At 45.1% G+C, this 13,190-nt stretch overlaps 1 protein-coding gene across 1 annotated transcript in view; it reads right to left on the bottom strand.

The window, feature by feature from the left end:
• Positions 1-13,190, bottom strand: part of TG (thyroglobulin) — a 231,284-nt gene that overhangs the window by 111,437 nt on the left and 106,657 nt on the right. The window contains exon 36 of the mRNA XM_053558250.1: positions 1,113-1,247. Coding sequence (XP_053414225.1) covers positions 1,113-1,247 — 135 coding nt within the window. The remainder of the gene's footprint in view (positions 1-1,112; positions 1,248-13,190) is intronic.

Below are 13,190 nucleotides of genomic sequence, written 5' to 3'. Positions count from 1 at the left end.
ATTTTCACATGACGCTCAGGTTTTGTGTTTATTTAACTCATAAATGTGCTCTTGTTATTCCCCTGATTAAAATACTTCCATGACTCTCCACAGGCTTAAGGATTAAGTCAAAAAAGAAAAGACTCTCCAGCCCCTGCCTTCCTATTTAGGCTTATCTCCCTCCACCCCCCTCAAAGGCTTCCCCAACCAGCATCACACCCACCACGTTCTGCAAGGAACCAGGCCCTTTCCCATGCATACCAGGTTCTGCATTAGACAATTTAAACTATTTCATGTTTAAGAACAGCTCTGAAAATAGTTATTTTATATTTGATATGGCAAGTTGTGCAGTCTACAGACCCCTTTCAAACCTCAATCCTGTGAATGGTACCACCCAGAGTTGTGCAGTGCACAATTTGTACATCTGCACGTGGTGGCCCAGTATGCAAGACAAGCATAGCTTTGTGCGTATTATTATCTAAACTTGTACGAAAAGAGAGTCACGGAATTCACAAGATTTCAGAAGGGTTCAGAATCTTGGAGCTCTGAGCCTCTTTCAGAAACTAAAAGTCTTTGTAGAACATTCCTATCAAGTTGTTGCCTAGCTTTTGTTTAAATATCACTAATGACTGGAAACTCTTTAAAGGAATTACGCATCTGTGAACAGATTTGCCTATATTTGAAAGTTCTTTAAATTGCATTGAAAAAATGTCTCTTGAAATTTTAGTTTTACTCATAGGTCTTAGCTTTGCCCCATGAGCCCGGCCAGAACAAATGTACTTCCTTCTCAGCACAGTGGCCCACCTGTTATCTGCAGACAGCCCTCAGGGCTTCCATGCATCTCTTCTGCCTCACACTAACCTTACTAAATCCTTCTTCTGATCTTCCTCTGACCAGGTTTTGTGGCCCTCCTTTCCTGGCTGGCTTATCTACTCTTAGAGACCTTGACTACAGGCTCCCCTGGGTGGGAATGAGAAGACCCCACCCAAATCTTCTCTTCTAGCTTAATTTCTTCTTTCCAGGCACCCCCAGGTTATCTTGGGGTCTCATGTGTTTCTCTGATGTCAGATTCTTGAGTGGCACTTGTGTGAGGCACTGTTCCACCCTATGTGGGAAGTGAAAACCCTTCTTACCCAACAAGCAGAGGTCTCGGGCAGCAGAAAAGTTGCTGGTGGCAGCAGTGCTGACGTGCAGAACGTCAAAGTTCCTGATGGATGGATCGACAACTACTAAAGAAAGGGCCAGGGGCTGCCACGAGTCCAGAGAGACTAGGACAGAAAGCAGGGGACAGTCACACACAATTATCACCCAGTGCATAATGAAGACAGCAGAATACTCTCCAGGGTCCCCAAGGCTAGTCTCAGAGACATACTCCTTGGGGTTACATTCTTGTGTGGTCCTGTGCCTTTATCTGTCTTTCCATTCTACAATTCTTTATTATTTATGAGCCAAGCTCTGTGCTCAAAGCTAGGAACACAAAATTTGAAACAAAACAAACAGCATGACTATTTATATTAAACAGCTCATAGTAAAATGGCAGAGAAGTTAAGAAGATAAGAAAAATATCCAGGTGAAGTTGTTACAAAGCAATAGAACAATTCTGGGTGATAACAACAATAAAGAACGTCTGGGGTTTATCACGGGGTACTGTGCTGAGGTCTCACAGGCACGGTATCCTTTGATCCTCCCTAAGCCTGTTGTTCTCCATAGTAGATGCTATGGTGTGTTGTTCAGGCCTCCCTGTAAGACCAAGGCTCTCATTTCCCCAGCTGCGGGATGTTGGCAATGTGTGGCTCCCAGCTGAGCCCTTCTCCAGGAATTTCCCTTGTCCTAAGAGAGTTGCCTCCCCTTCCCAAGGACAGCCTGTATCCCAAAACTAGGCTGTGTGGGTAGACAAAAGCTCAACCCCTGGGCCTCAGGACGGTACAACTCCAAAGGGATAGCTCAGCTCCACAGCTCACTGTAGATCAGTGGGGCCACTGTTCAATTTGCGTTAAAGTTCTTCTTCCTCTGCCCCTCACCTCCTTACAGGTGCTGATCCCAAGAGCAGTCTGCATGAAACTTCCCGCATGCAAATCTCCATCCCCCAAGTTTATTTCCTAGAAAACCCCAGCTAAGAGATGGGTTTTAAAACCTCTTCTAAAGATGAAGAAAATGGGACACAGAGAGATTAAAATGACTTGCCTGAGTGTTCACTGGCCCTAAGTGCTGGAGCAAGACTGGCTTGCTACTAAGGAGCCTACGTCCTCCCACTGCTTGCTCTCTGTTCTCTCTCCCAGTCTTGTGCACAGGACATGGTTGTCTCCACACCAGCTTGGGCGAGGTGCACAGGTCTGTTGCGGTGAATGCTATTTGGTGCAAAGGCCATGGCTGGAGCCAAGCTGGATGTACCTTTGAGGACAGAGCTGATCCTGAGCAGTGGTCAGTGTCTGCATTATACTGTCCATTAAAGAGGCCAAGTGTTTTACCCCAACTTAGGCTTCCATAGCCATTCAGATGTGCTAACTCTAGAATGCCCTAAAGAGATATTTAGTGGGGCCATCACTGACAATTATGGAGAATCAATCTCTCTCTCTCTTTCTCTATTTAATTCTTGCTTTTGTCTTTCCTTTTTTATTTCCCCAGTAGACCACTGTAGTGTACCCTTTTAATAAACATTTGTGAGCATTAGCCTTGTGTTAGTGGGACACAATTGTGATCTAAGGTTCAGCATTTTACATTTTACAAAGTGTGTTCACTCCATTATGAGCTTTGCTTCCTACAGCACCCATAGGAGGAGTGGACCAAGGGCTATAGTGCCTTCTCCACAAATTAGGAGTCAGAAGCTTGGAGAGGTGATGTGACTTTACCAAGAAGGAGGAGCTGGGAAGTGATCGAACCTCTTGGCTACAAATCAAGGCTGTTTTCATAATTGCCAGCGTAGCTGAGCACCCTTCCAGAACATCATCCCCAGGGAACAAAGGAACTCTGCCTTTAATAGCACGGTGCTCTTGGCTATATGAAGAAGCTTATAATTTTTACCTTCAATCTATCTTTGACATCCAGAACACTTGTGGGGTCATCACTAAAATTAGCAGAGTAAATAAAGTTATAAAACTACCTACCTCCATGTCTTGGCTGCAACAATGAGACATCACAGAGTGGAGTCTTAAAGAACAAATACGGATTTCTCACAGTGCTGGAAGCTGGGAGTGGAAATCAGGGAGGCAGTGCAGTGGGGTTCTTGGCCCCTCTTTCTGTTTTATAGACGACTACTACCTGCCTTACCTTCACAGGGCCCAGAGCAGAGGGAAACAAGCCCCGCCATGCCTCTTCTCAGAAGGGCACTAATCCCATCACTGAGGCATCACCCTCATAACCTAATTACCTCCCCAAGGCACCATCTCCTAGTACCGTCCTACTGGGGGGTTTGGGCTTTAACATACACATTTGGCGGGGTGGGGGGTGAGATACAGCATGCCATCCATTATATGTCACTACTTTTTTTTTTAATTTAAAAAAAGGAAAAAGAGAGAGAAAAGATTCATACAGAGAAATTACAAAATATTGCAACCAGATTTCCTATAGGGTCAGCCAGAGGAAGGTAAACCCCACATTCCGTCCCAAAGCAGTGGACTCCATCCTCTGATCCAAGTGCTGCGTCTTTCCCAACTTGGGACCCAACTTAATTACAAGAAACATTGAGCTTTCGAGTTCTGAAGCACCCTCCACATGTTACTATTTTCATGGTCACTACAAATGGCATTTTTGCAACATGACCAAACTGAGCTGCATATTTTTAGAGGGTGAGTACACTGCAATTTTAGAGAAGAGTTATGATGGGCTTTCAGGACCAAACTTGCCAATTATGGCCTTAAAATGGAAGCCTTGGCCACACTCCATGTTTAGGCTGAAGTGTAGGGGTGAGCACTGTAATTAAAGAGCGAATTTCATCCCCAGTGAAAGCCAGCTTCTCTGGCACCACTCCAGGGCCTGCAGCCAAGCCCCTGCCATGCCTGCTCCCACCTCTCCCTTGGCCACCCAAGCCCCTTGGATGAACCATTGCTATCATGCTGAATCCAACGTGTGTGTGTGGGGGGGGGGGGGGGTCCCACACATCTCATGAAAATTCTGGGAACAAACTCTGTGGATGGAAAAGCATGAAACCCAGGGATCTTGGTAGCATTCTGTGAGAGTTTACTATGGGCCAGGAACTGGCAACACAGTTGCATTTAATATTCCAGATAATCCACAAAGTAGGCACTGTAACTACTCAAGTTTCACAGATAAGGAAGCAAGCCATCCAGTAACACACCCTTTTGTTTAGCCAATTGGCTTAGCCACATTAATCCGGCCAATTAAATGTAGGGCTATCTAGGGTGGGAGCCAGCTCCCTTGGGCCAGAGCCCAGGACTATCACAATGCTGACCTCGTCTCCTGCTGAAGGAGGTGGTAGCAGTTTCAAGCTCACCCACAGGATGAGTCTTCCCCAAAAAGCAGAGTCAATGGTTGATTGATTCATCTTCATTTTATTTTTTTTTTATTTTAAAAATAGCTTATAGATTGCAATGTCAGTGTCATTTACTAAAAAATATATTCTTCCGGGCGGCGCCTGTGGCTCAGTCGGTAGGGTGCCGGTCCCATATACCGAGGGTGGCGGGTTCAAACCTGGCCCCGGCCAAAACTGCAACCAAAAAATAGCCAGGCGTTGTGGCGGGCACCTGTAGTCCCAGCTACTTGGGGGGCTGAGGCAAGAGAATCGCTTGGGCCCAGGAGTTGGAGGTTGCTGTGAGCTGGGTGAGGCCACGGCACTTTACCAAGGGCCATAAAGTGAGACTCTGTCTCTACAAAAAAAAAAAAAAAAAATATATATATATATATATTCTTCCCTTGCATATGAAATGTTTGCTTATCATATATTAAATATTAACATGTAAATGCATTTGTTTTGGTGGGTGTGGCTTCTTATACATTTGTTTCTTTGTTGATCCTGGCTCTGCCCTCCTATTGCTTAACTACAATCGCTTCATAATATGTTAATATTTTATCAGCTAAAGGTAAAATTTATTCCATATTATCTTCTTCGCTATTTGTTTCAAAATTTAAAACCATCTGGAAAGCTTTAGGAAGGTTTCTCTGGGTTCTTAGGATGATTTCAAAGTAAAACATTAATTTGAAAAATATTATTTAATTTAAATTTTGTTATGCTTAATACATGATGCCATTAAGAATGGAATGGGATTTTTAAATTTTATTTTCAAAATGGTTCTTGTTGGTATAAAAGAAAGCTATTGATTTGTGTGCTTATATTTTCTAATGGGACACTGGCCTGAATTCATCACCAATGCAACTCACAGATATGGATGAAACTTGGGCTCCTTGCTGTGTGGCTACTCTGAACATGGGACCAAAACTATATTCCAGATCCAGCAAGGACAGCCTCAGGCCAACCCTTGTTAGAGGATCCTCCCTGTTAATTAATTTAACTGTGTGTTTGTTCTTTCATTAACTTGTTCATTCAAGAACTATTCGGTGGCCTCAGGAAACTAGCTCTTTTCCTCCAGAGCAGGAACAAGTTGGAGCAGAAGGAAGAGGTGACCAGAGAGGAAGACAGGACAAATTGGGTTCTCTAGTGGCTGTCCTACTGGTGAGAGCAGATGGACCCTGAGTACCTGCTGGCCGGACCTTCACTGTGCTAGACCACACAGCCCTGTGGGAACCTTCCCAGCAGCCAGGACTGGTTAGAGAAGGGGTCCCCTTACATTGCCAGAAACCAGACAAAGGGTTAAACAACCCAGCAGCCAAAACTCATGATGGGCTGTGAGTGTATGTCACCAACGAGACATGCACCATTCAGCATGACTGTCCCGTGTGGCCTCCCCTCCCTGAGCCTCAGTTTCCTCTCTCCAAGTTGTGATCAGGAATGAATAAACCAGCACAAGGGAAGCACCCGGTAAACCCTGCCGCCCTCCCTGTCTCCACATCTAGATGCTTTGCTCCCGCTGCAGTTCCGTCACTGTCTTTTCAAAACTGTGGAGGTCTGAGCCAGGACGGACCTTAAAGGATATAGAAACCCAAATCACTGCCACAAATGCCTCAGAAAATATCCCCTTCCTGACTTCTACCTGCACCCTCCTTCCCTCACCCTCTTGCCCACCTGACCCCAGGGCAGCCCCAGCCTCTGCCCTTTGGTCATTACATTTCTAGGTCATTACATGGTAGATGAAGCTGTGCCTACCTGTGCCAGGAGCAGGGCCTCAGTTTCCAAGGGAGGCCTACTGCTGACCTGCAGGAATGTGCATACGCAGCCATGTTTGGAGGTTGTATATGTGTGAGCTCAGCATGTCCCAAAGTGAAGTCACTCTGCCCACCCCCTCTGTACTCCCACATTGCACTCTTTCTTTTTTCAGGGAGTGTTCCCACCCTGTTGTCCACACCAGAAATCCTATCACCTCCCCTTGTCCAATCTACCTGCTCAGCCCCTCTGGGGATGTCCTTTCTTTATCATCCGGTTTTGGCCTCTTCAGTTGCACTGCAGTTACTGCAGATCCAAACAGGCCTCCCTGTCCCTAGTCTCCTCCCGCTCAGGCTCTTCTCACACTGCTGTCTGGATGACTGTTCTGACATTCAAAGCTGGTTTTGGCACGCGCCACCTAAGTCCTCCAGAGCACCAACCACGCCTGTAGTCAGCAGGACTTGCCTGCTGAGGTCTCCGACTGCATGAATAGCCTCCACTTAGGTTACTTAGGTTAACTCACATTAAACCTCCTTATATCAGATGGGACACTAAGACCCAGGAGGAAAAGTTCCATGGTCCTCCCCAAGGTCACAGAGACACCTCCTAAGGTTACAGAGGTCCCTCCTGAGGTTATAGAGAAGCCCTCTCAAGGTCACGGAGGTACTCCCCAAGCTCACAGAGGCATCCCCCAAGGTCACAGAGGCACCCTTAAGATTATAGACAACCCCAAAGGTGACAGAGCACCCCCTAAGGCTACAGAGGCATACCTCAAGGTCACAGAGGCACCCTCTACTAGGTCCAGGACAGAGCCAGTCTGGGACCCCACCAGCATGGTACATAAACTCTGCTCTTCCTCCTCTGCCACACTATGGTCTGGGACCTCCTTAATGAGGTTGGGATTCACGGATGAGCCCAGAACAAATGTGCACCTTACTAGCCAGGCCCACACTGTGGTGGCCAACGGTCTTAGGGACTCTTTCACTGAGTCTGAAGCAGCACACTGCTAGGTCCTAAGACCTTGGAGAAGAATGTGCCCTTGGAGGGAAGAGGTCCTTCCCTTTCATTTAGCAGTGAGGAAACAATGGTCCTGAAGGGAAGAGAGACTCACCCATGTCACACAGCTCCTTTTCTCTGTGACTAGTGACAAGTTTTACCACTGTTGGTGCTGGCTTGAGTGCTTAAAAATTCCTATAAAGATCATTTGACACCATGTAATGATACTCTACTGAAATGAACAATATTGTCTCTATTTTACAGATAAAAGTGAGGTTCCCAGGGGGCCACTGACTTGCCCAAGACCACACAGCAAAAAGGCAGCAATTCAGTATCTGAAACTCTGGCATTATGTCCCAGAATTGCCAGGAGGATGGGAAGAGAGGAGGGGAGGGTCTGGGAGTAGGAAGCAGCAAGGGGGCAGTGTGGCCTGCAGCCTGGGCAGGGCAAGGCTTCTGGGGACATAGGGAACATTGCCATTCCCTTCCGAAAAGCATTGTATCTCTTTTATTTGTTATGGTTAATTGACAAATTATAATTATATACATTAATGGAGTGCAATGTGATCTTATAATAAAATTATAGGATGCAGAGAAGTAAGGTCTTGGAGATCTATGCACAGCAGGGTAACTACAGTTAATTGCATATTTCAAGTTGCTAAGAGAGTAAATTTTAAATGCTCTCACCATAGAAGAATGAAAAATATTTGAGATGATGAATATGTTGACCAGCCTGATTTAATCATTTCACATTGATTCCTTTTTTTAGTGTATAAGTAGGAAAACAAAACTAGACTAGAATATATCTGAAATTTTTCATTGATATATAACCATTTTTTTTTTTTTAATTTGGCCGGGGCTGGGTTTGAACCCGCCACCTCCAGCATATGGGACCGGCACTCTACCCGCTGAGCCACAGGCGCCGCCGATATATAACCATTTTTAATCCCCCTCCTTCCCGCCCCCTTCTTTCTCTCCTTCCGTCTTCCATCCTTCCTTCTTTCTCTTATTTTTTCTATTTCTTCCTTTCTTCCTTCCTTTCCAGACATAAGGTAAAGAAGAAAATGTTTGACTTCAAAGTTTAGAGTATTTTCAATTGTTAAAAATGGCCACAAAAATTTCTACATAACTGGGGCGGCACCTATGGCTCAAAGGAGTAGGGCGCCGGCCCCATATGCCAGAGGTGGTGGGTTCAAACCCAGCCCCAGCCAAAAACTGCAAAAAAAAAAAACAATTTGTCACATAACTGTAGAGGTATGTTAATACAGTAGGAAGAGGCCTGCCACTGCCAGCTGGGTGATCTAAAGAAAGTTCCTGCCCTTTTGTATCAGCTCCCATCGTAGAAATGGCAAACCAGTAGCAGATGCCTGACATGGTCCACAATGTTCAAGTAAGTGCAAACCCATTTTTTTTTAATATTAATAAAAAAAAATAAAAATAAGAAAAAATAAAAAAAGAAAATATTATAATTTTCTTGAGAATCACCAAGATTAAAAATAATAATGAGCATAAGCTCTAAGCCTTAGAGGCATCCCAAAGCATACGGGATTTCAAGTTGCTAAGAGAGTAAATTTAGCAGTGAGGAAACAATGGTCCTGAAGGGAAGGAGTCCTTGCCATCCTTCTCACAATCAGGACCGAAAAGAATTCCTTCCTGAACCTTAGCACTAATCAAAATGATGGCTCCTGTGTATGGAGAAGCTGGAGGAAACGCACAGGCGGCTTCCATGCCCGCACAGGCCAGCTGCGCTGAACAGTAAACAGTAAGCTTTGGAAGCCTTTTGGAGAGGAAAAACCTTTCAGGTCAAAGCAAACCTCTGTGACCCCCAGGATAAGCAGACCAGAACCAACATGATCAGGTCAAAGCAAACCTCTGTGACCCCCAGGATAAGCAGAACAGAACCAAAATGACACTGTTTGCACAGCCATTGTGGCCACAACCAGCTCACTGGAGGGAAAAGCCTGCGTGCGGAGCGTGCCTGTCATCATGGGACAGAATAAGTGCACAGACATCCTGGTTTCTCACCAGACACCATCTTTCAAGTGAGAACCACGTCATCCAGGGCTATTTTTGCCCTTGATAGCACTCATGACAAACCAGATGTTCCTTTGATAACAGAAAAAAAAAAAAAAAGAAAAAATAAAGACACACTTGTTATTTTGTGGTCACTTGAAAGATGAAAATGGGACAAGAGCTGCCTGTTGGTTTCACATTTCTCCAGAGGGGAATTTCTTACACTTGCAACAGACACCACTAGCCTCTTTTAAAATTCATAACACTAAAAAAACTTCTAGACATATGGACCTCTATGCAGCCTCCAAATACCTCCCCAGTGAGCATCCTTTCCCCTTTAACTCTGTATCTCAGGGCTCAGCAGAGGAGTGACAGTGATAGGGTAGAATCGTGTCCTCCAAAATTCATATCCTGGAATCCTAATCCCCAGGACCTCAGAATGCGAAGACCTCATTTGGAGATAGGGTCTTCACAGAGGTAATCAAGTGAAAATGAGGTCATTAGGGTGGGCCCTGACTTAACACAACTCATGTCCTTAAAACGGGGAAATTTGGGCACATTTTAGAAGTATCATTCTCAGCTCATGGGCTATGCAAAAGCAGGCTGTGGGCTGTCTGCTGACCCCTAGTCCAGAGGGCAGAGGTCGAAGAGGATCATGAGTTCAATTATTATGTGCTGTGATGGGTGGAGTGTCCACATCTGGGAACCAAAAATCCTACAGGCCATGTGACAAAGAGCTATAGTTCTTTTATCAGGAATAAGGAGCAGTGTGGGAGTACTGTGATTTTTATGACATGTTGATAGTTGTCTTTTCTAACACAGAGTGTAAAAGTCCTTTTACAAAATAGTGGTAAGGAGAAAGTCTCATTTGTTTTGTTTTTAAATTATTCTTATTTGGTAGGATGAAAGGTTAACAACCAAACACCACCCACCACCTCCTGTCAAAAGCAGAATATCTTTATATACCAATTCAGGTTTAAAAGAAATAAAAAAAAAGAAAGAAAGAAAGAAAGCAGAGTATCAGCCTCCTGTCCCCTCTGCACCTCTTGGCCTTTCCTACTGTGGTTCAGCCTCCTACTGGTCCTGTCTCTCAAATCAGGTCCCCTTCTCCTCTAATCTGCTATGTCCTGGAAACAAGGGTCCTCACCATAACACAGCATCCCCCACCTTCATTCTGAGGCACAGCTTTGGTCCCTGGAGGCCCCACCCTTTGGCTATGGAATCTTTTAGTCCTTCTCACATCTCAACTGAGAATTTCTGGTCATTCTGGTACACTCCTTGATGTCATTGCCTCTCCAGTACCTACTAAAATCTGGTTGGCTTTATCATCTCTGAGTAAGGTACCCTGTTTCCCTGAAAATAAGACATCCTCTGAAAATAAGACCTACTTACAGGAAAGATAAGACGTCCCCTGAAAATAAGACCTAGCGCATCTTTGGGAGCACACCTTAAAATAAGACACTGTCTTATTTTCGGGGAAACTGGGTAGAAGCCCATTCAATACTCTGAGACCTTCTTTTTCAATCCACTCCAGCCAAGAATCCAGGATCACACCCCAAACTCTGCCATGGCATTGAACTCCATCGCCACTTAAGTCTCAGTTTTTCTAAGCTCCACTTGCAATTCCCTTCTTTGCAGCACTTCACACATGGGGCCACTGAAACCAGCTCTTTAATTTCATTGTGATTGCTGCTGTCTTACCCACTTCCTGTCAGCTGTCTTCACAGGCTTAGGATCCAACCAAGCCCTCTCGTTGGTCTATTATCTCAACTCCCCTTTGTAAGCCATAGCATCTTTTCCTCTTTAGTTCTCCCAATCTGCCCTAAGACAGAGGGGGGATAGTTGTTGTAAGCCAGTCCTCCACCTGTGCTGTAGCCCATCCCCCGCTCCCTCCAGGGTATCCATCTAGCCCTCCCCCCCAGCTCCCCTCCCCCCAACTTAGCCCTTCAGCCTATTCCTTGACAACGCCACTCTTTACATAATGCTCAAATATCCTCCATTATAAACCAGCAAGTTTAAGATTTAAGAAATACTCAAGAGTTTTTTAACTTGGGGGTCTGGGTTTCAGAAGACTCATTTCCCTGAAAATATAGGCAAAATTTGGTGTGCATGGAGAGGCATACTGTTTTTAATTCATTATCATGGGTGGTCCACGACCTAAACATGATTCCCACTAATGCTCCACAATTCTTTGCTTAGCCTTTGATCTTGTTCTCTGTCTCTTCATAGCCACAATGCTCAGGAATAGTTCGTAGTTTCCTCTTCCTCAAATTGATACACTTCCCTCTTCACGCCACTAAATTTGCAAAGGGCTCTTCATGACTAACCCAGTGAATATCTACAGTCTCCATCTTCCTTGAAATGGCTGACCACATCTCCCTGTCTGGGTTCCATGACACCATAGGTGACTAGGGCTCCTCATGACACTGTACGTGACCAAGGCTTGTCCCCTTTCTCCAGTGGCTCCTTCTGGCTTCTCTTCCTCCTCTGCTGCTCCTGGAGGGCCTGTCCCTGCCTTTGCTCTTTACATCCAACTCACTGTCCGTGGATGGTCTCACTATCCTCATGACTTCTAATACTACTGAAGTACCAGTGATCTCCAAACACAGCCAGGTAGACCTTCAGACCAGGCTCTGGGCCTGCACATGTTCCGTGATCACTGGACACCTCCAAGCAGCTGCCCTGTATGCTCAGTGTGGTGAAAGCTGAACGCACAATCTCACCTCCTTCCTCATCCACTCTCATCAGCTGCTTCTCCTCTTACACCCTCCGTCTTGGGAATTGGCACCCCCAGCCTTCGGGCTGTCCAACTCAGAACACTAAGTGCTGTCCTTATGGGTGCTTAGGTGGACTGAATGTCCATGTAGAAAGGACTCTATAGAAGGAAAGTCAGAATAAATACCCTTTCAAGTCTAAATTTCAGATTCCACCATTCTAAGTAGATACCCTCTCTGGGGTAAATGCAAAGTGTCTGGGTTTCTAGCAAAAAAACTTTGGTGCCAAGTCTCCCATGACCGTCTGCCCCCTCCCTTGCCTACCTCTCCAGCCCCTCTCTCTCCAGTCCACCTCCTACCACCCCACACTAACATATACAGCTCTATCAAAACTTTCTATGTTGTGTGACCTTCTCTGCTATTAATGTGACAGCACTATTCACTTATAAAGTGAGGTTAATTATTTACGTGATGAACTCATCCTCCTCCAAACCCCAACTCAGATATCACTTTTGCTGCTGGGTTTGGAGTCCACGGCTGCCTCCTCCACCACCACCTCCCTGGTCCTTCTCCAAGCAGACATGTTGACTGTTCCCTAACATACTGCATTACAATCCACTTACGTTTTTATCTCCCTATTAAATCACAAGCTGCTTGAGATCAAAGACTCTGCTTCAGTTTTCATTAATTTTCCCAGACTTCTTTTAGAAATAGTAATATAGTCATAGCTAGCATTGTGTCTACTATGTGCAAAACAGGCAAAATAATATCACTTTTTCATAAATATCCTCAATCCATTAGTCTGTATCGAATGGGTTTGTTAATTAAGTTCCTTAATTAATTAGGAAGCAATGGGGCACTAATTCTTTTTTCCTAAGCTATAAAGATTAAGGCTATTGTTATTCACATACCATAAGACCTCAATAATTATTGAATCAATTAGTTGAAATAATTAGTCACATAGAAAACAATAATTGGCAGTTGATTTCATAATATCTCATTTTTAGGAGGTGCATTTCAGTTTATAAAACACTTTCATTTGCACTGCAAAAATTATAGTTCCATCAGCTCATGTCCTCACAACATTACTGTTCTGTAGGGAAATGAACTGAGACTCAGAGGTGCCATACAGCAGGGCCAGGATCGCAGGCCGTGACTGGTACAGATCCCCACGTCACCCCCCACAGCTGCCTGCTTCTGCTTGTGACTCAGCTGCAGCTTCGCAAAGTGGCTCCAGAGTGGCATGCCCATCACAGGCAGAGGTTTTCAAAGACG

This window comes from Nycticebus coucang, chromosome 13 (assembly GCF_027406575.1).
Source record: "Nycticebus coucang isolate mNycCou1 chromosome 13, mNycCou1.pri, whole genome shotgun sequence".
In the NCBI taxonomy this organism is placed as follows: domain Eukaryota; kingdom Metazoa; phylum Chordata; class Mammalia; order Primates; family Lorisidae; genus Nycticebus; species Nycticebus coucang.
Note: the sequence above shows the minus strand (reverse complement) of the source record. Positions and strands in the feature narration are given on the sequence as shown.